The sequence below is a fragment of the Athene cunicularia genome (genome assembly GCF_003259725.1).
Source record: "Athene cunicularia isolate RWA chromosome 17 unlocalized genomic scaffold, athCun1 chr17_part1, whole genome shotgun sequence".
Lineage (NCBI taxonomy): Eukaryota > Metazoa > Chordata > Aves > Strigiformes > Strigidae > Athene > Athene cunicularia.
Genome location: NW_020799122.1, coordinates 8,822,302 through 8,846,665, shown reverse-complemented (window position 1 = coordinate 8,846,665; position 24,364 = coordinate 8,822,302). Strand labels below are relative to the sequence as shown.

The following is a 24,364-nucleotide window of genomic DNA, read 5'->3' as shown; positions in this document are numbered from 1 at the left end:
GACAGCGGCCCGATGGGCTTTATCCCCTGTGCACCGGCTGGCACATGTGGGATGTGGTCCTTCCACTCCCCTCCTACTGCATCCTTTGTTGGCCTTGTGAGTCCACCTTCCTTTCTGTGCACACTGATGTCACCAGATCCTGGTCACATCCTGCAGTAGTGCTGCCTATACCCTTCCTTGCTTGCTTTTTATACATTTGTTTATCTCAGTTGCCCCATGCAAAACCCTATGGCATCTGTGTGCCCGTTTGTACTGCAAGAGGCAGGAACGATGCCCAACCCAAATCATCCCCAATTTCTCAATTTCCCAACCCAGTCTCTCCCCACACCTTCTGTCCCATCCCATTGCACTGCACACACCACAGCAGCAGCCTGAGTTTATAAACAGGCTGGGGCGGTGGGAATTCAGGGTTTGGAAAAACAGCAAGAGGAGCCAGGACCATGGCCAAGGGCCCTTCTCTGGGCATACTCTGCTTCCAGCTCCATGAATGTTTGCAGGATTGAATTCAGCCAGAGTAGCTCTAATGGTCTCTGCTAGCAAATTATGATCCAAGGAGAGGACGCAATAACCAGGACTAAGCCGCTGGCAGGTACCACTCAAGAGCAGTGTGCATGTCCCAGTCTAGCACAAGGTCAGCCGGCTTTCCTACATTATGGAGAGCGGCCCAGGGCTGTGCTCCCTTTCCCTGGAGGATGTCCAGCCCAAGGCTGTGCAGCCCCTGGGTTTGAAGATGACCTTAAGTGAGAGCTCCAAGGAGAGCACTGTCCTAGCAGAGACTTCACCTTCCATCCATTCCTCTAAAGGAGGGTGCTGGGTTTTTAATACTGAGAGGACTGGGAGAGTAGTCAGTGCATCTGCTGCAAGGGGCTGCTCTCACTTGGAAACCTCCTTTCTTAAGAGCCTGTTTCAGGGCTATTCGGTTTCTTTTGTTAGCTCCACATGCTCACACACATTCACACATATTGAGAGGTTTGATGCTTCTTACCAGAGGAATACGAGATGCTCTTTGGAAGTGTACTTCTACTTATTGTCTGGCTGGCCTTGAATACAGGAGGCAAATGCCTGAGTTTTTCTACCTTGGTTTAATTCTTGGGTTCAAATGCTCTTGAACTGTTTCCTGTACTCTCCCCCCTCCCAGTCTGTTGACTGGCCTTGTTTATTTTGAAACCTAGAAAAGTTTCCTTTCTTCTGTCTCTGAAGTGCAATAAACAGAAGAGGGAAAAAAAAAAATAAAAAAATCTCACCATTTGTGGCAGGCAACAGCCTGGAAATCTCCAGCTGTCTGTCAAGAGTGCTATGGGGGAATGTCTGACACCGCAGGGCCCCAGCACCTTGCAGCCTCCCTCCCAGGGGATAAACAACATCCTCCCCCCTCGCCCGGCCACTTCTTCACTCACACAGACGGGCCCTGTTGCGAGGCAGGTGGGGCAAGCCGGGCTTGACTAATAGTGGAAAATCCGAGAGCATCGGAAAGATAAACAGCCCAAGTCAGATAGTATAAAAGTCCTTTTTCTAGCACACGCCAGGTAAGCCTCAAATGACAGAAACTGTAAAAACATGCTGAGGTTCCCCTGCAGATGGATTAAATTAGCCCTCAAATAAACAGGGGAAGGGATGGCTTGTGCATCAGGTCTTCCCAAATGTTAATCCCTTCCTTCCCCAGGCCTCCATCCAACCCTGACCCCTGTCTTTGGGTGAGCGCCTATGTGTTCGTCTTGCCCCACTGGAATTGCAGTGTCCATTATCAATGGACAATAACCCCAAATGAACATTGTTCCTGATGTCCTGGTGAATGGATGGCAGTGGCAGTCCCGTCTCCTAGACCTCCATGGTATTGAACAGCCATCTCCTCACACCAGCCAAACTTTTCATCCACTCTTAAAATCTAAGTTTCTGAGTCTACAGGCAAACAATGGCTGCCCTGGGTGTGTCATCATTGAGTAGGCTAGATATAATTTTTGCCCAAAACTAGGCACTCCAACTTTTTTCTTGTGGAAAATCCCTAAACAGGGTCGGTACAGGAAGTATTAGAAAGCTTGTAAAATGTAGTGGATAATGCTATCCTATCTAGGGGTTATTCTGAAGGTGTGTAGTGGGAGGTGCTTTTATTTAAGTTGGTGTGAAAATGCATCTGATAGTCCACCTTTAGCTGTTTCCATCTTCAAGAAGCACAGGTACGATGGGTAGTGAAAGAGAGCAATGCTTCACAGCTCCAAAGAAATCCCTAAATGAATTCCTGAACTGTGTCCCCCCTACCCAAGAGCAGGACAGTGGACCTGTGGCTTTGCCTTTCCCTGCCACGTTCCCCCACCATGAGTGAAATATTGGACATGACATTTTAGGAGAACCTTAAATATTATTTTAATCTCAAATGTTCTGTTATTCCAAGTGTCAAGTCCAACACTTCTTGTAAATACCTGGAGGACAGCCAGGTCCTGAGAACACAAGAGGTGTTAGGAACTGAACTTCATTGGTTAAGTACAGGAGAGCCATAGGAGCCAGCACACTGACTTTCTGTACACTGATTTCTTTGTCTTAACCTGTTGTGGTTTTTTTTTTCTTCTGCCCTCCAGAGCGTTGTCTGCACGGCGGGACTCAAGTGGTACCCTCACCCTTCCCTCATTCATTGTGTCAAAGGCTGCGAGGTGAGCTTTCACATTAGCTCAGGTGGTCTGTGCTTGCTCTTTTAAACGTTATGGTAATAATTGCTGCAGTCACGTGGACTGTAAATGCTGCTTTTCAAGGGGGCAAAGAGGCTTTTGCCCTGAATATCCTATCAAAGAGACTGTGATCTCCTGCGTGGTTCTGACACTTAGTGGTGAAATCGGTGGTTTTCCTAGAGCCAGTGGTGGGTGACTCTCACAGGAGATAAATGATCAATTAGCTCAACCAACACTGGTAGACTGTCAGAATTTCCCAGGATCTGGCAATTTCTGAGAAGTTGCAAAAAACCTTCAGTTTTTTTCCTTGATTCTGATATCTTATTAGGAGGCCACTTCTTTCCAAGGCCGGCAAGGCTTTGGGCATAGGTGTGTGCAAATAAACTTTAGGAGAGCCAGAGGCTGAAATGATACCACTGAGTGGACAGCACAGCTTGACAGTAAGCAAATGACACATCCCTCCCCTGTGCACCTCCATCTGAACGAGAAGAAAAAATCAGAAAAATACAGTTACACTTCAGATGTGATACATTTTACGGTCTCGTGTGTTATTTGAATAAAGCAAGTACTTTGAATTATGTGTTTCTGCCAGTAACAGTATTTGAAAAGTCTGAGAAGTCTTAAGATGCTACCAGTGTTTAAAGAGGGCTGGAGCACCTCTCTGTGGGTCATGGCACGCATACAGTCTCCATCAAGAAGTCAATCCTTGTGGTACCTCTGTAAGGCTGGGAAGCTTTGTGCCCATTTGAGAAATGGAGTAGCTCCCAGGCAGAGGGATAGATAGATCGCTGCTGTGCTTACATGGATGGGCAGTGGAAGACCTGTGACTTGACCCCACACCTCCTGACTCTCTGCAGCACTGGCCTCTTAGCACCCAGTAACCCGATTTTCAAAGCGCATTGAAGTTATTTGCCCGGAGTGGCAGAACGTGGCACAGAATCCCTAAATCTGACACGAAACTCTACACCACACTGCTGTGCGATGTGATTTGTCTTGAAGTGAAAGACAGGTTTCCTTCGCATACAAATGCTGGGCCCAAGAGGGTAATAACTCTCCAACAATGTAATAGTTTCTGTCTAGTTGTTCCCTAAATGAAAAGCATTCTGCTGTCAGTGCTTTGAATGTCATAAGCCATCTCACGCATTGCATTCATGCAGGCTGGCTGGGCGCCCCTATTCTCCAAAGACAGCTAAAATAACATCCAGCGACCATTAAGAAATGCCATTCAGGTGCTGATGCGCCATCGGGTATCCATTCTCCTGCTGTTTAAGGACAGTTGTTACTGAGGCAAACTTTGCAATGATGTAATAATTTACCAGAAGCCATTATTACTGACATGCTTTTTCTCAGCATTTTCTTCCCTTCCATCACTGTTAATTGCCAGACCCCTCTGCATCAATAGGAACTTTCTTCTTTTCATCATTCATTCAGCAGTGTCACTGCATCGCAATCTATCATCTTGGAAGGCTTTGCCCAGACGACTGATAATGGCCTCCAGCATCGGTTTTAGACCGTGTTGCTTCCAGGATCCACAGATGGGCCAGAGCTCGTTCTCTGGCATTAAGATTTCAGAAGAAATGCCATCTTCACCAAGCCTTTTTTCATGACTATGGAAACAGGGACTAAAAAGCCAGCAGGTCAATAATACTGGGCCATTAAGCGGATAACAATCCCTAATGTATTAATCCTTAGCGTTAGGGAGGGTTCCCTGAACAGAAGGCTGTAAGCAGGGCATTATTTTACTCTTGGCGATCGCAGTGGTAACCCAGACTGCTGCTGCAATGTGATTTTTTGTCGCTCCCTAGTGGCAGGAATAGAGGTTTATGAGTCAGCCCCGTACTTCTCGGCAGCTAACTGATGTGTTTCAGTAGAAAACTAGTCCCTCTGGACTACCTGTGTAGTCTTCCAAAAATATAGGAGCAGTAAGATATGAATGAAGACCTATAAAGACCTCACCCTCCACAGCCAGGCCTCCAAAATGAGGATTTTGGTACCAAATGAGAATAGATGCTATTTGTCCCGTTCTTCTCCTCCAAAGGACTGACTTACATACTCTGTGCCAGTGTGAGCAAAAGGCAAATTCTTCCACAAGTTTCTTTTACTGATTTTCCAGTGTTCATAGGTGGATACAGGCATAGGCATGGAAAATTAAAGCCAAGCCTTTCTTGACAAGCAGGCAATACAAGGGAAACATGGAGAAGCCTACAAAACTTCCTGGGAGTTTGCACAAAGTGCACGTTTTTGAATATGACCAGTTTGGCATAAAAATATCTCTCCATCTACTTATAAATCATTCCTTTTTAACTGTTAGCATATTAATTAAATTGGAAGGGCATTTGCAAGTCAAAGTCTTCGCTTGTATAAATAAGCCAATCTCTGTGGAAGTCAATGGAGTTAAGCCAGTTTACAGGCATAGGAGCCTCACCCTGTAACTCCGATTTCCTTGTCAGCATTCGCAGTATTTGCATGCAGCTCAACAAGTGACATGCAATGAGCCAGTCACCTCCTGGTAGTCCTGCTGTGGCCCAATATTGCCATCATTACCTGGATTTCCTATAACCTGACAGAAATATTAAAATTTGCAAAAAAGTCTGGATGACTCCACAAGGTCCATTTTAGTACAGATGAGCATGGCCATGGCTCTGTCTGGGGAGAGCACGACGAGCTCTCAGGGCTGGTTCTTCAGGTACCTATCATCAGGGAGAATCTGGTACTGAAATTGATGCAAAATCCTCCCAGGAAACCTCCACAAGCCTCCCCACCTGCTCTGCAATGATGCCTTCTTGTAGGGAAGTCCCTGGTGTGTTTTTCTCAGTGCAGAATAAATGAATTTTCCAAAGAGCAGATAAAAGGGGAATGGCCCCATAAGCCTGTGCATGTAAGTAGTGTTACAGAGAAATGGTCGTGCTCTCTTCAAGCATCCATTTTTCTGAGCTTTCATTGCTGCCTGTGATTCTCATACCTGGCACAGGCCTTTTTTAGCACCAGGCAGTTTTGACTTCCAAGGAAGACTTCTGTACTTACTGACCAAGAGGGCTCCAATGTGCAATGAAAAATCAGACTTCAACATTTTCTTCAGAATCGTGATTATTATTCAGGTCCTGTGCAGCACAGAGACTAGTGAGCACATTGCACAGACTAGTGACCACATTTTCTTTTTCAAGGTGATTTATGAATTTTACTTAATAGCTCTTCACAGCGTCCCTCTGAATAATTGCCATTATCCTAGCTCTGAGCTGTGGAGCGGAGGAAGATTACGTGTCATGGCCAAGGTCGCACACAGTCACTGCTGGTCGGAGAACAAGAGCACATGGTCCCTGTGCTGAGCTCAGACCACTTCCATTTCTCTTTGTGATAGGTTTTGTGCCCTCATTTCTGACACTTGTTGCATAGTTAGGAGAACTGTGGTGAAAAGTACAGCTATTAAAAGTAAGGCACTTTTGCTGCTATACATAACCTTGTTCTTATCCCACATAGTTTTGAAAGGTTAGCTTAAAATTATCAAAAGGTGCCACAATTTTAGATGCCTTGATGCTGTCTCTGGGCCTAGTCCAATTAATATTCCTGAAGCATCATCTTATGTGGGATGTGAAGAGCCAACAAGGGCTCATTTCCCTTCCATCTAATGTCCTTTTTTTTTTCTGTCTGCTTTGAAGGGAGAGGGGAATAATTATCTCTTGCTTTTCAGGGCAGTTGATAATGTTACAAACTGTATGGCTCCTTCAAGTCTTCATGTTTTCCTTCTGACATACTGTTTCAGATTTTATCCATGTTCACGCTGTCAGCCTTTTTCTGCTTTTCCTTTTTTCAGCCTTTCATGGGGGACAACTACTGTGATTCCATCAACAACCGAGCCTTCTGCAACTATGATGGTGGGGACTGCTGTGCCTCAACAGTCAAGACCAAAAAGGTAGGATGCCCCTTCATCTTTTCACTGGGAATTCCTTGGTGAGTGCTGCTTTGCACCTGGAAAAAATTTATTTTTGCTAGAATAGCTGTATTGCTACAAGAGCTGCTCCAAGGTCTCAGAAGGACCTTCAGTCCAGGCACCAGCTCGCCACAGGCACTGGTTCATTTTGAAATTCTCTCTTGATTTGCATGTGCATTTCTCATCATAACCTGCCTTATACCTGTGCAAGGCAGGTTCTTAAATAAGGTAGTCAGACGCGTTCATTCATTCTCATTGTTTCCACACATCCCCCTACTTTTATGCTTCTTTAACACCCATTTCTGCCCACTGTTTGTGTTTGAAGCAGTACAACATTTCATTTGTTTCTAACCAGGACAAATTTTGAGCATGTTTCCCAAAAAAAGAAAAGAAAATTTTAGCCTTGGCTGTGTGAGATTTTTATCTTGTCTTCAAAATGTGAGTGTAGATCAGAATGAAAATCCATCTGTGTTAAGTATCTGATATATATTAATAAATAACAAAGCTCAAGGGAGCTTGGGCTCAGCGTATGACATCATCCATTTCACCCATCTGAGGGGGAAGGTCCTTGCTACTGCAGCTGAGGGACAAAAGACTTCTCTGCAGGGAACAGTCCTTTCCAAGACAGCTTTGGCTGGAGGCTTCTTGTTGTTGGTTCAGCCAAAGATCTCTGATGAGTACAGCACTGTGGGCTGTCTCTGGCTCATCTGGGAACACTGGGGAAGGGAGGTGGACACGTCTTGGCAAGTGGAAGGAGTTAACTTCTCAATTGAGGAAGAGGTGGGGAAAGAGGTAGTTTTCCTAAAGGTGTTTTTTGGGAAAAAATTTTCCCTGTATTGCTGTTTCCTTTTGTAAGTGGCCCTGCGAGCCATGTGCTGGGAGGGAAGCATGGGCAGGTGATCTTCTCATGCCTCCAAGGGTGAAGTAGGGCATGGAGAGCCCATACGGGGCTCCCTGCTGAAACGACCACTGCAGAGACAAGCAGGGTGACAGGCAGCGGCTGTCTGTGTCATCTTCAGTCTTCAGTGTCATCTCCAAGAAGAGATTCCTATCTCTGGCTGATTTTCCATCTGATTGGGAGGAGCAGCCCAAGGGCAAGCACAGCTTGCTCGCTGGCCTCACAGGGCCACCAGCTGGGAGGACAGAGCTGGAAGTGCCCAGTAGCTCAGCATGGCATAGATCTTCTCCTCCTACAACAGCCTGCCTGAGAAACTTTATCTCCCTGCCTCCAGGCTTCAGAGCGGGGGATGAAAAATCCCAGGAGGTGCCAGAGGAATGGAAGTGAGGTGGCTGGGAGGGGACCGACCCAAACCAGCCCCATCAAGATGGGAGCTAAGGGCACAATGTATTGCTGGGGTGGGGACAGGACTGAAACACAAGGGATGTGAGTGCCGAATTGAGGGGGAGAGGGATAGGATTAATGTTTGGGAGCAGAATTTATTGATGGGCAGGGAGTTGAGACAGAGTGGGGTCTGCACAGATTTGTGAGCACTTACCAGCCAGGCGAATCACGCTCAAAATATCTGCTGCTTCACTGCCACCTAGAAATGAAGTGACCACCCAAGCGGGGGAAAGCACTTTGTAGCCCAGTCAGTTACTGGTTTCTCTGCTAAACCTGCCCAATGCAAAGGGTAGGTGGTTCGGAGACAGGCAGCTGGTCACACATCTGATGCATTTCCCCCATGGAGGGGGAGGTTTTATAGCTTTTTGGAGATAAGTCTGCTTCCACCGACTTCACTGGGAACTATATCTTTGTGACTGGGAGAACTAGACTTGCCCTAGTTTATATTTTAGAAACACCCATCCTAGAGATCACACGGTTTGAGGGCTTAACCACAGAGCCCATCGCTTCCCTGGCTCACACTCAGCTTCCAAAGTCTTCTCTCTCCCAAAACACCAACAACATCCCAGGAACTGAACAAGGCACTCGGGAGGAGTGAGAAAACCACCTTCTCCTTGGACCTTCCATGCCAAAAACAAGATGCTAAGTCCCAGTTTATTACATTTATAGGGTAAAGGGGGGAATAATAAGCCAGCCGGCGGGCCTGCGGTGTCAAAGCCGAAGAGGTGGCAGGCAGCACCTCTCTGCCTGCAAAGCAGCCGCCGACACCTGCGGCAGCAGCCGTGGGGCCGTGAGTCTCAGCTCTGCGAGTTATTTTCCCGTCTGAGGCCTTTGACTGAGACCAGATTTCAGGCAAGGCTGTTCAAATACAGCCCTGCCTTTGAAGAGGTTTATGAGTGGAGCGTTACAGGAGATATTCCAAAGGGAAAAACAATGAAAGGTGAGAGAAAAGGGAGCTGAATAAAAATACTCCGCATACCAAATCCTTCCAGCACAGTTTGCCACCTACTTAAAAAGGCACAGTTTTAAAATACACATTGGGTGTAAAAGCCAAAAACCTGGAGGAGACATAGGGAGGGGTGAGTCCAGCTCTGTTAATTCCAATACCAGATGAGGATGTATTTTCATACGGTTGTAGAAAGAGCAAGACACATGAAAGAGGCTGCTTTGCTCCTTTTCTTTCAGGGTTACATACTATGTGGCAGATGTGTCAGTCTTTTAAGGCCCCTGCAAGTTTATCCATAAATGTCTAACATTTATGCAACACCTGTTTTTCTCCCAGAATGTCACAGGACATTTTACAAGCTTTAGATTTATCATCTTTTCACCGTTGCAGCCATTGCTGAGGTGACACATGGTTCACATTTAACAGAACATAGCAACTCCACACATTATTTTAGGAAAGGGCTGAAGATTAACATTGCATCATGTGAAGATTCAGGAGTTAACAGGCAAGTAAGAGCTGGCTTCAGATCTTTAATGTCCGCAAACTGTCAAGACATAAGTTTCACTGCAACCCCACTACCCTCCCAAACGCACTTTCAGCTGCACACAGTGCTGTGAATCAGGCTGCGTGAAAGCAAAATTATTCAACCTTTATTCACTTCAATTCTGAGCTCTCTTACTTAATGTGAGATATTGCGTGCTCCTGTTTTGTTGCCCTGAAAATGTACAAGAGACTTCCATGCAGTGTTCGCTTAGGCCATGTTTTCCCTTTGCATTTGAGCATTAGCAGCAAATGACCTTGTGCTTTTCTGCAGCGAGGGGGGAACAGAGCAGTGTGACTTATCTGACCAACTGCCGACTAATCAGTGCTGCTGCTTAGATAGGAAATAATGAGTATTATTTGCCCTGCACTATTCACAATCAGGCTAGAGAGCTTAAAAGAAATCATTAAAGACCTCTTTTCAATGCTACAAATGGCAATGAATAAATTCAGTCATATTCTGGGCATAAATTCGAGGCAACTCTAGTCAGCAAGCGGGAAAAAGAGACATTCATCAGCTTAATTATTTGTTGTGCGCTAATTGATCAGCATCCCCGTGCAGCGGTGGGAAGGCAGGGCTGGCGCAGGGGCGAGTGCCACCCCGGGAAGCAGGGCCATGTGTCCTGACGGTGCTGCCCCGGGTGGGTGGGCTGGGAGGGGAGCAGGGGCCGGCGGCAGGGTTTGCGGTTGGGGCAGAGGACGGGGCTGCACTGTGCACAGCTTGCCCTGTGCATGACCCAGGAGCAGCTTTGAGAGACAGGAAGGCCATTGTCAGCCAGCCTCCAAGCTTCTGTTGTGTATCTGGAGGGGATAAAGTCTTCCGTGAAGGACAAAGCAAAATCCCATCTCCTTTTAATCTTCCTACCCTCCTGACCCAGCACAGGTTGCCAGCTCCCTTCTGCCTGGCTGCTCTAGGAAGCTGCTTCTTGCTTTGTATCCTGCCACAGATAAAAGGAGATACTATTTTTTAAAACATTAAATACGTGACACTGCTAAAGTGAGAAAAATAAATAACCTGGGCATAACTGGCTGTCTCTGGGCTGATGGTCACCTGTGAGGACCTCCTGGGATGTGTGGCATCGCAGGGAGAGACACTATGGCTATTTCCTTCTGACTTGTTTCAGGAAATTTCTCTCCAGTCACTGTTCTCCTCCACTTCTTTTCTTTTCCCCTTCCTTTTTAGAAGTTTTCCCTGGACAAGGCTGTCTAGAAAGAGCTCGCAGAAATCAGAAATGTCTCTCTTTAGGCTCTGCTTATGTACTCAGATTGCAGATTTGCTTAGCTGAAGATCCTGCAGTCCAGTCCCTGCAGATTTAAATACACAAAATTTGCTGGTTTAAAATTTCCCCAACTTAAACCATTTGAAAGGGTGAACTTCAATCTGTCTTTCCTCTCTGCCTTTCCTTTTCGTCGCATAAGGGGTAAACCTACAGCTCCCATGAGAAAAACCTGTCTCACTCAGTTATCACTCAGGTTTTCCCTCAACCACTTTGCCCCATAGCACTTAGAAAAGAAAAAGAAAATCATCCCGCCCCTTCAGCCTCTTGACATTTCTGTCCAACACCTTGGAGAGGAAAACCAGCAAGTGCCTCAGCGGAAAACAAATGAGGACTTGCAGTAGATAGAGGACTGTGTGGGATTCATCCAAAGCTTTGCTTATCTAAAAGATAGGCAAGTTATCAAAACCTCTTCAGAGACTTTATGGCTGAGAATTCAAGGCCTAAAGAAAGGAGCTTTGAACTGAGGGGCTGCTGCTGGCTCCAGCAGGGATTTCCAAAGACTGTCCCTGTCTTCCCAGAAACAGGGGTCTGCTGCACTCCTACCCCTAAGACAACAGAAATAACCACTTCTTGGTATTTTAGAGAAATAAGCGCTTTCTCCCAGGTCTCTAACTGCAACACAGACCTGTCTTGGGGAATCTCAGGTCTTGCTCTGTTGGCAGAACACGGGTTGGTGGCAGTTCGCGCAATCAGCAGCCTAAGTGACCACCCTGGCTGAGGAAATTCTGCTCGTCCAGAAAAACTGATGTTCCTGCCGCAATGCTGCTCCCAACAACTCGAATGTCCCCAGCTGGGTGTGTTCGTCAGCTCTATAATTAGCGGGCAAGATGCAATGACTGGTGGGGGAGCATGGCGGAAGGAAGGCTACAGTGCGGAGTGTCGCTTCGAGCCTCTGGAAGCGGCTGAGCGCTGCCGCGCGCTCCAAGCCCGCTGGTTCACCCGGGCGTGTGGGTGAGCTCGCTTAGCCATGAGCTCTTGGTCGCAGCCTCAGTGCCTAGCTGCTTGCCATGTGAGGAGCATTTTCAGTCATGGTTGGTTGGGATGGGAGCTTATTTTGGGGCTCAGAGCTTGGTTTCATAATCACTCAGGGAGGCTTTCCAGGCGGCGATAAATTAAAAGCAGTGATGGTAGTAGCACATGTTGCCTATCCTGAGAGAACGTTCTTGGCTTCAAGGGACGTGGGGCTTCCCACAACATACAGCGTTCCCAGGGGACGTGCTAGCAGAGGGTGTTTGCTTTGCTATCCGACCTCACTTCATTAGCAAGTGTTACAAAAGCGAGCGAACAAACCTTCCCTGCTCCACTGCCAGCTATTTGGCCTCTGGGTGGTCTGGCTCCTATTAAATCTTTGGTGATTATTTAGACTAATTACATTCATGTTTGCACAATCAGTAGCACGAGGGTAGGAAGTGCAGCTGATTGCTGAGCAACTGAGCTCCGTGTGGTTTGGCAAAGGGGCTCCCTCGCTCGGCTCAGCAGGCAGGCGGGGATGCGGGGAACCATGGGGGCAGGGCTTTCCCGGGGATCCCTGCTGGCTTTGGGCCATCCTGCTGCCACCTTCTGCTGGGGCTGCTCCGGATCCGTACCCAATGGAGAGAGATGAGCATCTGTTGGGTTCAGCCGAGCTACGTCTTGTGACACCACGTTTGCTGGTTTCAATGGGGGGAAGCCTGGTTTATGGCAGGGCAGTTAATAAAAATTCAAGTTTTTAAAACTGTATATACTGCCTGGAGAGGAGGTTTCCTGTGAGCTTCATCTTCGCCTTTCCCAGGCCCTGTGGAGCAGTGCCCTAGGTGTGAACCTGCATACCAGCCCCCACAGTTTAAAGGGGGCTCACTCTTATTCTGTTATCTCAAAACAGCCCTGGTGACCTAAATGCTGAAAACCACTGAGAAGACCCTTACAAGATGCATTTTTGTCCCACAAGGGCCTTGTCAGGGAACAAAATGCTCCCCAGCGTTTGAGCCGCAGCGTCTCGGGAGGCGCGGGGCTGTGACACTCAGCACGACCTGCCACGCTTATCTCGACATGCCACGCTCGCCCGCAGCGGCTCTGTCTGCAGCGGGACCTTCATATTTCCAGTTAGGCTTGTCTGGGAGATTTCGCAAACACTTCAGGGCTGAAATCTAACAACAGGCTGTTTCCCAACACTTTGCAGCCCTCCTCCCATGCTTCCCCCTCCTCGCCTGCAACCCAGGCCCTTCTCCAGGCCTGATTTTGCCTGCCCGGTGCTGCTGTGAACCAGCCCCAAGTGTGCTGGACGGGAGGTACAGCTGGGGCAGCCTGATACGAGCCTGTGTGAGGGATGAGCTCTGACCCTTTACAGAACCCTTTCCCATCCCTCCCTGTACCTGTCTGGGATTTCTCCTGTCAACATGCCCACCAGTTCCCTACAGACTGGCCTTTCTCAGCAGGGATCTGTCTTGGAATGTCACCAGCCTCTTCAGATAGGTGCCGTGTAGCGAGTATTTGTGGCTCTCACTCATTTCATGACCTGGATCCTAGTTCTGCACTGGTCTGTCGTATCATTGTCTTTGTTCCCATAGTCAGGACCATCAAGGACAAATGTGACCCTGTTTCTAAGAGGGAGCTTGGGTTTTGTCCAAGGTCTCATTGCCTAGTGTAGGAGAGAATGCTTAGGGCTCCTGTACCTTTGTGAAGAGTGGAAGTATGGGTTCCTAGCATCGAGTGGGTTGGTCAAGGTGGGGGTGTCTCAGATCTCCTGTGCACTGCACCCCGAACATCTGTGCTAGCCTCTGGCCTAGCCCATAAACCCACACCTGCTGCAACTGCTCCTTTAGGTTCAGAGCAGCGTGTGTCATGCAATGGACGCTCTTGTGGTGATGGGCGTGATTTAGGTGATGTCTGTTTTCTCTTGAAGATATATAGGTTTGCAGCCCAGTGTGGTTCAGGTAAGATCCACGTTCCCTTGAGTGCTGTTGGTTCACGCCATGGCTCTGTTCTGGATCATCTCCAGGAAATATGTGTGTGTGTGTGTGTGTAGAGGGTGCGTGAAGGTATGTGGAGCTGTGTTCTTCAGTTGTGCCTTTTTCAACCTATTTTAGTTAGTCTGAGGAGACAATATCCTGCACTACTTCATCAAATGACCAAGTCAGGCCCTAAGCTTCATTTTTAGCTTTTTCTCTCTGCCCTCCTAGATGTTACCCAGGTTTTCTACAGGGGGAGATAGATGTAGATGAAATGCAGGACTTGGCGGGTGGAAGAAAGAGGAGCCAATTCCTTAATACTGCTTTTACAATGGGGATATCTGGAAATTTCAGTATAGGTCATATATTCTGTTAATGACTTGGGCTTTCACAGACCTATTTAAAAAGAAAAGAAGCAGTTAATCTTGCAGTATGTATATCTGGGCTCCACACCTAAATGGGCTATCATTCAGAAAAAGGTTCAGCATTTATTATTTCTAGCACATCCAGCAGCTTTATTCATGGCTTTGTACTCCAGAGGGCTATCACCGTATGAGCCCAAGGCAATAGACAGTCCTTCTTCTAAGGGGTTTTATGGTTTCTCTGAGTTGGGTATTTGTCAGATTCCTAGTAGATGCCATGTGTGGGTTATATTCCCTAAATACCTGTGGAAATCAGGTCCTTGGGGAACTCAAATGTCCATTTGTTGTAGATGTTTAATTTTAAAGTGTCCTGTATTACTGCTCAGTGTTTGGAGAATTTTGTCTTGTCTAATATGACTGTGGATGTGCTCATTACCCATAGAAATCTCTGCCTTTTCACAGAATAGAAAACTGATCTCTGGAGCTCACTGCCATAAGTCAAAACAATTCATCTATCTGGACAATAGCACTGTAAAAACCAAATTGCATTAAAAAAAATCTGTAAGGGACATAAAGTGAATAAGGCTAATCTGATCAGTATTACACTCTTATGCTCAGGCTCCCCACTGCTGTGAACTGCTGCTGAGCCGTGAAACTGCTCTTGGGGCCACAGCTCTGCCCCAGATAGAAAGCTTCTGCTCTCTGTCCATGACCATTAGGAGAGCAGAAGGTTTCTACAGGACAACCCATGGCAAGACATTCTTCTCTAGTGGCTCCATATCACCAGAAATTGGCTGCAGTGTAGTAATGAACTGGTCTCTTGTGTGCACCTTTTGTTCAGGTTGCTCCAGTGCTGAGCACATGCTTACAGTGACCTGTAAGACAGCAAAGGGAAAAACGAGAGATTCACAAGTAGAAATGGGAGGAGAGGGCAACACTGAACTCATGCCAGTCTGGGTTTCGAAGGCCACTATTGGAAGGCACAACCCAGAGAGTAGGTTAGGGGGAACGTGAGCAGGTAGTTTGGAGACACAGCTGTGCAGGGCTTTCACTCTTGGCTCTGATGCTCCCACAGGTGAAATAGGATATTTCTGGGACCTCTGGGCCTGCAACACGTTTCACTGTCCCACTTACGCATGGCCAGCAGCAGAGACAAAGTGCAGTAGGATGTCACAGCTAATTTCAGTCACTACTGAAATGCCCGAGCGGGGTGTGTGGTTGTCTTGTGTTCAATGCAAAAGGTGTATCCACTCCTCTGTGAGCCTGTCTGTCCTTTGAATGCAGGGGCCACTTCACCGCCTTTGTTAGACTGTTACAGACACACACAGTGAATCCACGCCAGGGAGAGGAAAAAGCTTGATCAAGACAAATGAAAGAATCGGGTTCCCAGGTCTCGCCTCCAACCAGTAGCTTTGTTGTACAACAGGGAGGATTTTTAAAGTCAAAATCATTGCCAAATCCAGATTGAACTGAATGATTCAGGATAAAAAATAAAAATAGGGGAAAACTCCAGACATACTTAAATGTTTTGTTTGAGCATTTTCTAAGTGAAATAAGTTTTTACTTCAAGACATAACTTTTGCTCTGAAATACTTTTTTTATTTGTATGTCTTGGAGGGAAAGGTCAGACTTGAACTGTGGGAGATAATCTAAACCAAAATGTTTCCTTCTACACTGAACAAAAAAAGTAAATTTTTTTATGCATCTTTTTTTTCCCTTTCCAGTATTTTAATTCAGTCATTAAACAATTCTCCCTCAGCCTCCTCCCCAAACCCCATTGTTCGCAGACTTCTCTGTTTTCCTATCTAAGAATACTCATAACACTGTGATATGAGACAGTCCTGCTCTGGCTGGCTGCTGTTGGATCAAGTGACCCTTGAGCTCCTATTGTTTTCTCCAGTTTATAAATTTCTTTAGTTTCCAATTATTTTGAATTAATTTGCTTTTAACTTTTTGGACAATCCCTTCTCTTTACAACCTCCACATTTGCAGAACTGTAGATTCAGAGTATTCACTGGTTGGTTGTTTAGTAAGTCACGAAGGCCATGTCTAGATGAAGAGTCATCACCCTATTCTACCTGGAGGGTCAGGTCTTCTGGGAATGAAGTCAAAAGCAAGGGGAGGAGGATCTCTAAACCCCGATTTGGTGATGAGCATTGGCTATTTAATGTCTCTGTCAGCATGTCCCTGCCTTAGGCTCCCCACTTGTGAAATAGAGCTCCACACCCCTCCATCCCTTCTCCTGTGTGCGTCAGGAAAAAGGCATGCTAGAGGTGGACATGCAGGGACACGTATGGAAGGCCTAGGTGGAAATGACAGCTACGTGTTCCCGCGTAGTGCTTGGTCCACATTCCTAGATGTGCTGTTGATGATACATAAGGAACAGGCAGACCCAGGCTTCATAGCCTGGAGAAAAGTGTTTATGAAAGAGAGAGCAAACATGTGGCAGCAAAGCCAAGGGAAGCAGACAGAGCGCACGCGTGCAGCCCTCGCCGGGAACGTTTGAACAGGTTGTGGCACTGTCTTGGAAGGAGTGTAAAGGAGGGGAATGAGGTCATTTGCTCAGACTGTGCAGATGGGAGAAATTCTTGGGAATTCACTTCAGGGCAAGCAAGACACTGTTCCAGTGCCACCCCCTTTTCTTTATGTAAATACTATGATGCAATAGGCCAAAATCAACTTTCGCTAGCCAGGCACTGCAGGCAATTGTTTCAGCTCCTTCCCACGCTTCTCCAGAGAGATCATGGACAGATGACAGCTCATGCATGCAGCAGTCTCAGTTGCATTCTTTTGCTGCTCCTCAGTGCCCGTTAGCTGCATCTCTTGACCTTAAACACAACAGATATTTAGAGAAGTCTCTGCTGGACTGCAGCTTCACTGATCTGCTAGGTAGTGTTTGGTTCAGTTCCTGAGGAATTGAAAGCAAGAACATTTATAGTTAAATGCACAAATGGACTTAGGCACAGCAGCAGCACCCAAGCCATTGGGCCCAACTGCAAAGCGATACCCTACAGGGGGGAGATTATGGCCCAGGAGAAGAGTTCACCAAAACCCCAAGCTGGAGGTGGGTAGGAGTGCTGTGGGGAGGCTGGAGTTGGGACCTGCTGGACCCAGTAGTGTTTGGTGAGCATTTGAACTGGTCCTGTGAGATGAGGGGTTTGTAACTTTGCTGTCATTTAGTGTTTGTAACCTTTGGGGTAAGGATAGCTTTTCAGAAGAAGCTGACAGTGTGATGTGATCCAAGCATTGTGGTGAGTACCCCAAAAGCCCCAGATTTGCCTGAGAAGTACATGTCTCCCCAGCCATCTACGTTCATGTGCCTGAGGTGAACTGTTAAGGGAGTATCTGCTGACTGCATGAGTTGAACAGGTTCTTTTCTATACTTTTCACAGCCTTTCTTATGGACAGGTAGCTCTCACCTGAGGAGTCAGTACACCACCATCTCAGAACTAAAATAAATCTCTGTAAAACATAACATAGCTGAAGACTGCAGCTGATCTCTGAAGATATCACTCAGAGGTCTTGTTTGTTCTTCAGAGTGTGTTCCCTCCTTCATATCTTTGTGTCTCTGGTTTTCTTCCCCAGGTTACTCCTTTCCCTATGTCCTGTGACCTACAAGGAGAGTGTGCTTGCCGGGACCCCAACGCCCAAGAGCACAATCAGAAAGATTTGCGTGGCTTCAGTCTTGGGTAATGCCAAGCAACGTGGAATGGAGGACCACACTGCTCAAGGCAGGCTAGGAGAGACCCCACATCCCTTTTGGTATCGTTTTTAACATTTAGCTGCTCAACTGGATGGCATTTCTGCACCAGGGACCCTTAGAATTCAACCAGTCTGCCTTTAATTTTTGTCCAAGGAGAACTCAAAGTAGGGGTTTATGTATTAACTATATCTTAAATAGTGATGACAAGAAACAAACAACCAAGAGTCAAGTCGAGAAGACTTTCATGTATCAAAACAGCATGTTATGCCCACCTAATTTGAACAGTTCATATCTAGATTCAAGGCGAGAAACAAGCTATTTATGTACACATATTTATAGAAATAAGTAGAGAAAGAGAGAAAGAGTGAGAGATTATGATCAACGCAAAAACACTTTCCCCTCCCCAGCACTCACAACTCAGACCATTCGTGGAAGAGGCTGTGCTCTTGGAGGACTCCAAGCTGAGCCTTTTCTGATGCTGAATGCCAAGGTATCGCATGCTCGGGGCACTGATGTTGGGGTGGGATCTCCACAGGGCTGTGCCTCTTGGCAGGTGACTTGCCAGATGCCCAGCCAGCTCGAGACATGGGATGCATCTGCTCCTCACAGGAATGCTACTTCCAGCCAGGGAGCTCAGCAGACTGCAGTGGCCTTTCTGTATAGCTCCTCCTTCTCCCCCTGCCCTCAAAAAGCCAACAAAAAGTCCCGTAGTAGCCTGCCTGCAAGCTGCAGGGCTGCTGGGACGTTTCTGTGTGGAGATGGGCAGGTGGTCCCGTGGTGGAGTCAAGGAGTGGGGAGTCTAAGGACTGGCATCGAGGAATGTGGATGATTGCTTCTGAGGAGCAGAGAGGGTAACTCGCGCCCGCACTTGTCATTTGAGCATGTCTGCTGCTGCTACTCCTGCTGCTATGTCCCATACAACTAGTTTCCTTACTGTGTCAGGACAGGGTGAAAAACAACCCCATGCAACCAAACAGTCTGCCTTAAAGCTTACCTACAACCTGCCTTTCAAACCCTCTGGTCTCTTCCTCAGCATTGGGGCAAGAAAACAGGACACCAGCCAGCCAAAGGAATCTGCTTTCTGGTCTCCACCCAGCCAAGTGGTTCTCTAGACCTCCTCCACCCCCCTCTTACTGTGGTCTGTATCCAACAACCGCTTCATGCTCCTGTTTTCTCAGGAGAGGAGAAGAGGAGGAGGAGGCACATGCTGTGGGGAAAGCACCACAGGAGACAGTATTAGAATTTTGGCCATATTTGTCAGTATTAAGCTGCCAGGCCAGTGGGTCAGAGAGTTCTGATAGACCAGGAGCTTAGCTGCTTGTAAACTTCCAGAAGGAAGGGCATTAGCTGCAGCAGACCTCACACTTCCCTATCATATAGCTCCATCCTCCTGTTTCAGCCCAGAGGGGAACATGTTGTGCCAGACCCTTGAGGATTCATTTCATTTAGGGTTCCTTATGTTGAGTCACTGAGATGCCCAGTGCATCTAGTGCTGCCGCTGCTGCTACAACCCATCCCATGGGAATCCCAGAGATCGTTCCAGTGTGGCTTGGGCTTGTCTCCTGCTGCTTCAGGCTCCTGCTAGGAAGAACGCACATCTGACAGAGCGTCCTTCCAAGTGTTAAGTCTGTTCCTTGGGATTCTCTTGACTTGTAAAATCTACCGGGTAAAGACAAGTTGGAGAGATTTTTTTTTTCCCTACTCCTGCTTGATTGAACATTTAGGCACGCTAGCAAGGCAGAAGGGTAAGGGAGGGGGTCATTTAGCTCATGAAGATGGATGTAAAAATGGGTAGGAGAACTAGAAATGGAAAACTTACAGAGTTGTAGGTGCAAGGAGCCAGGCTCTTGTCACCCACTGTTGGGGTTGTTTTTGTCACATTAAACCAGAGATAAATGTCAAGAACTAAAATGTAGAGGCCTGGAGGGGTGATTGTCATAAGAAGGTGAGGAGCTCTCTGTTGTGAAGCTCCTAGTTATTCTTGAAGAAGAGCTGGCCACGGGGGCTGTGCAGATGGCTCTGCCCCCACTGTGCAGGGGTGGAGAGGAAGGGGAGGTGCGGTGGGATCAGGGCTCCTTCTGTGGAGTTAGGCTGAACGTCCTGCAGTGTAGAGAGCAGTGGTGAAAACGGCCTGGGCAAACCTTCCACTTCTGCCCCTTGCCGTCTAATTGCCAGTGAAAGTAAATATCTGTGAAAATGTTGCTTCCTTCTGGTCCCTTTGTCCTCCCCTTTTGTGTTGGCAGTTTGTTCATGTGCCATCCAGCCCAGCAGAATTGCTCACAACCTCAAAAGCCTTTCAGGCTGCCAGTGCATCATGTCCTCGATGCCTGAGGCATCTTGGCATGATGTCCCCCCTCCACCCCACCTGGGTTTCGCCATAGCAAGGAGCGTCATGTCAGGTCCTGCTGCATCCTGATGGCAGCTGAGTTTTCAAAATCCCTTTCTCAGTTACGCAGCTCAGCATGGAGGAGATTTTCCTTGTTTTTCCCACCTAGGACATTGTCCAGGAGAGACAGATCTGTATAAGCATTATTGCCACTTGCTGCTGTGGGCTCGCAGAAGCTCAGGGCCTGCTGAGCAACTTTGCCCAGCCAGGGCCAGCCTCTGCTTGCCGATCTGGAGCCCTTCTCAGCTCAAAGGAGACAGTCGCCTCTTGCCAGCACAGCCTCACACCTCAGCTTCACTCCTGCAGACCAGGCGTGACCCAACTCCCTTTCCCACGGGCAGGCTTTCAATGCTGCTATTTGATTTTTTTTCCAACTGCCATGTTGGCACTGTCCATGTCCTCCAACAGGGCTGACAGAACCAGGAGCAGAAGGAGATCTGTTCTGAGTCATGTTAAATCCAATGGCATGGGGTTTTTTCCATTGGGAAAAGATTGCATTGGGGCAAAGCTTTGCCCTCTGCTTTTCAGGTGCCGTACCGTGTACCTGGGGGGATGCAGAGAGGGGAGCCATGGGGCATGGACACCTGCTCAGCTCTTGTCCCCTGTGCTCCCACCCTGGGGCAAGGCCAGCTGGATGGTCTTGCAACATCTACCGCTGTGAGGGCCTTGAGTGCCCAGTGGAGTCCCTAGGAAAGGCCCTCCATGGCCGTGATGGCCACTGGGCGGAAGGTGAGGGGGACATTACCCACCACCTCCACCCACCAAGAAAGTGGTGTAGGACAACACCAAACAAGAAGCTTGGGGCAACAGGAGAGGGTGCTCATGCTATTGTAATTTAGCTGCTCATGAAGTCCAGGTCACATTAGTGCCAAGATCTTCTCTGTCACAGATAGCTAGCCAAGGCTGCACCCTACCTGGGGCCACCAGCCAGCCTCCTGGCTGTGGGTGGTGTCCATGGCCAGCAGGAGGGAAAGCTGGAGCAGAAAGCAGTGAATGGTGCACGGTGGGGTGGGAAACTCTTATCAGCTGCTACCCCTCTCCCTCCCCAACCTCTCGCAAATGGGCTGAGCTGGTGTCCTGCTGCTTTTCTTGCATCTTCTGCCGTCCCCTCCCCCAGGCTGAGAAAGGAGGATGGCATCAGAGGACTCTGGGAGTCAGGTTCCAGCTACCTCCCTTCCGGTTTCGGTTTCACTTGGTTGTAACTGTCGGTTTGTTCTAGGTTTTACCTGTGTTTAAGAAAAAAAAAAAAAAAAAGAAAAAAAAAAGAAAAAAAGAGAGAGAAAAAAAGAAAACCCAATAGCCAACAAGTTTCTTGCTGCAACTGATTCAAGTGGGGAAAAAATTAACAAGTGAGGCTTTACAGAGAGGAAGAAAACAGAAAAAAGAAAAAAACACAAAAAAAAAGAGAAAAGAAAACCCGCATAATCCAAATCCAAGAAGAGCAAAGCCTATTTTTGTGTGTTTGAAAGGAAAACACTGATTCTGCCAGCTGAGTAGAGAGCTAGATACTTAAGTGTAGATTTCCCTAGAAGTACCGTGAGGTTTTATAACATTGTCTGGATTTGTTTTCCTTGTGCTTTGTGATAACTCCAGGAACTAAGGCTAAGGTATTTTTTTCCCCGGTATATTGTTGTATGTGGGGGGAGGGGGGCGGAGTTTATTCTTTTTTTTTTTTCCAGATTATTTTTTTAAGTGTGTATTTGTGCTTATTTTTACATTATCCAACTGTACATACGCATTTAACCAGTATTTCACTGTGCTCTAATTACTGCACTCAGAAGCACTGCACAGTCCGAATCCCGAAGAGCTGCGAGAGACTGGGAGTGAGATAGGGAAGGAGAAAGCTGCTACGTGAGCAGACAGGTGATTCCCATGAGCGGGAACGGGGGTGCTGACGGTCCCCTTCCTGCACTCCAGCCCATTGTTTCCATTTGAGGCCAAGCTAGAAGACAGGTGGGGATGGGATCAAGTCAGCCGAGGCTGGGATGCTCAAAGGGGTTTCAGAGCTGGCGATTTGGCCTTTGAACTTTTTTAGATGCCATGGAAATGCCCAGCCTTTCGGCAGCGTCTTGCCCTCCCCTGCCTGATCCCTGGATGCCCCAGTGAATGTTAATAAGCATGTTTGTATCACTGGGAGAGGACCATATGCCCGGCTTAGATACTCCTGTGATGTCTTCATGGTTGTGGGCCCCATCTTGGCCTCAGTGGTGCAACTGAGCTGACTTGCTTTGCATTTTTCCATGTCATCCCATCCTCTGTGGAAAGCCATCTCCCCGCCGGGGACGCGGAAGCGTCTATGCCTCCAGCTGACCTCGTGTGTTGTATGCACTGGAGCCCTGGGGACAGTCCCCTTTCCACTGGAGGACCTGACCACTGAGTTCAGTGGGAGCATGGCCAAAACATCAGCAGGAGCAGGTCCAGGTGGCCCAAGATATTTTTCCTTGGAGCTATGGTCAATTTGGCCAGTAGGGGTTTGGTGTTGGGCTGTTCCTGCCACCCAGGGAACCAGTGTTCAAAACCCTGGTCATTTTAGCGGGAGCAAAGTGGGGTTTTAACATTTTGTTTCTGTCTTAGTTTGGCAAACTGAATTTTCCCCTTTTGCCTGATCTACACATCCAAGATTCATTAAGAATAATAATAAACGCTTCCTCTGAGGCCAGAAACAACAGCTTAGATTGGCTTCAGGAGTTGTATGAGGAGTCTTGGTGCTACTTGTTGGTGGTGTTAGTCCTGTTAGGTTGAGATGCGGAGCTAATGAGTCCAAGTTGTCTTTGGTTCCCATTCTGGTTTGGTTTGGTCTTTTGGTTTTTCCTTCATTTGGTGAGGCCACAATTCAGCCACCAGTTTCCATCTTCTGAGTGCAAAGAACCAGGGCTTTAACGAAACATTTCACCAGCAATTAAAGAGGGAATTGGAACCATTGCGGAGTTTGCATTGTACGGCCTCTGTAATTACTTACCTGTCTGCAGATGATAGGCTGAATTTTGCTCCCATCAAGTCAACGGGGGTTTTTGTTGTTGTTGTTGTTGACTTCACTGGGAGCAGGATTGAGCCATACTATATATATAAATATATATATAAATATATATATGATATATATATAATATTATATGTGTAATATTATATATATATATATCAGTGTAATATTTACAAATAAAACTGTGATCTCGTCTAGAGAAAAACGTATTCATATTACCAACTGCTCTTCCATATTTATGTATCATATTGTATCTTTTTATTATTGTTATAATTATTATGATTATTACGGTTATTATTATTATTATTATGGAATCTTTCTTGGCACCTTTTGGAAGCCACGTCAACCAATACTCCAATGAAGTGCTGAGGATCTATTTTCACAAGAATTCTACTGGTCTACTGTATAAAAGAGAAAAGAAAAAAAAAAAAAAAAAAGAAACAAGCAAAATACAGTTCAACCCTTAATTCTGTACCTCACGCCTGTACGTTTGCTGCTCCGATTTTGGGTTTTATTTTGCGTTCGTTTGTTTTTAACGGATCTAATTTAAGTCTCCAAGCAATATATAAAGATGTAAATAGTAAAGCTTATTTATTAAGATTGTCATCTTTTTTAATTTATATTTACACAATTGTTCATCTAATTTATTTTTTTTTCAATACAGTTTTTAACAGTTGTCCTTTTTTTGGTTCATGATGTTTTTTAAATCATTTTCACAGAATGTCTTTATACAGGTTTTTCTCTTTCTTTTAATAAGCAACAACTTCCTCTGGTCTTTCAAAAACAGGTCATGTTTCACTCAAAAAAAGTTATGTCAGATTCATCAGAAATATTTTGCCATTGTTGATTCCTATACCCTAAAGTTCTATATTATATAAATATATAATACCTTGTATGCTTAAATATTTAACTGTGTGATTTTGTATATATCTTCATACACATGCTCACACACATATGAGGGTTAATGTCCCCAGATGTTGGGAGAACAGAGAATCAGAAACACAAACAATATAAGCTTGTATTAAAGAGTTCTGAACTGGACCGCTTGCTCTTGCCATGTCTCCTTCGCTTTCGGTCGAGCCGGACCCGAGCATCACCAGGTACCCCGGGGGGTGGCAAGTGTGGCCGTGGTGTCCCACATCTGGCTGCAGAGCTGTGCCTGTCCACATGCTCCTGCTGAGCTCCAGCGTTTCGGTTTTCGGCAGGGGTTTTGCAAAATCACGGTGTTTTCCCAGCCCTGAGGAGAGAGGGCTGCAGTGGGTGGAGGGAGGCAGCGCAGGCCAGAGCCACGTGTCAGCCCAAGAGCCCGATTC

The 24,364-nt window shown here is 46.9% G+C and overlaps 1 protein-coding gene across 1 annotated transcript in view; it reads left to right on the top strand.

The window, feature by feature from the left end:
• PAPPA (pappalysin 1) overlaps positions 1 to 24,092 on the top strand; it is a 181,902-nt gene extending 157,810 nt beyond the window's left edge. The window contains exons 20-22 of the mRNA XM_026860379.1: positions 2,574 to 2,645; positions 6,472 to 6,570; positions 17,571 to 24,092. Coding sequence (XP_026716180.1) covers positions 2,574 to 2,645; positions 6,472 to 6,570; positions 17,571 to 17,678 — 279 coding nt within the window. The 3' untranslated portion in view covers positions 17,679 to 24,092. The remainder of the gene's footprint in view (positions 1 to 2,573; positions 2,646 to 6,471; positions 6,571 to 17,570) is intronic.
• Positions 24,093 to 24,364: the final 272 nt, after the last annotated feature.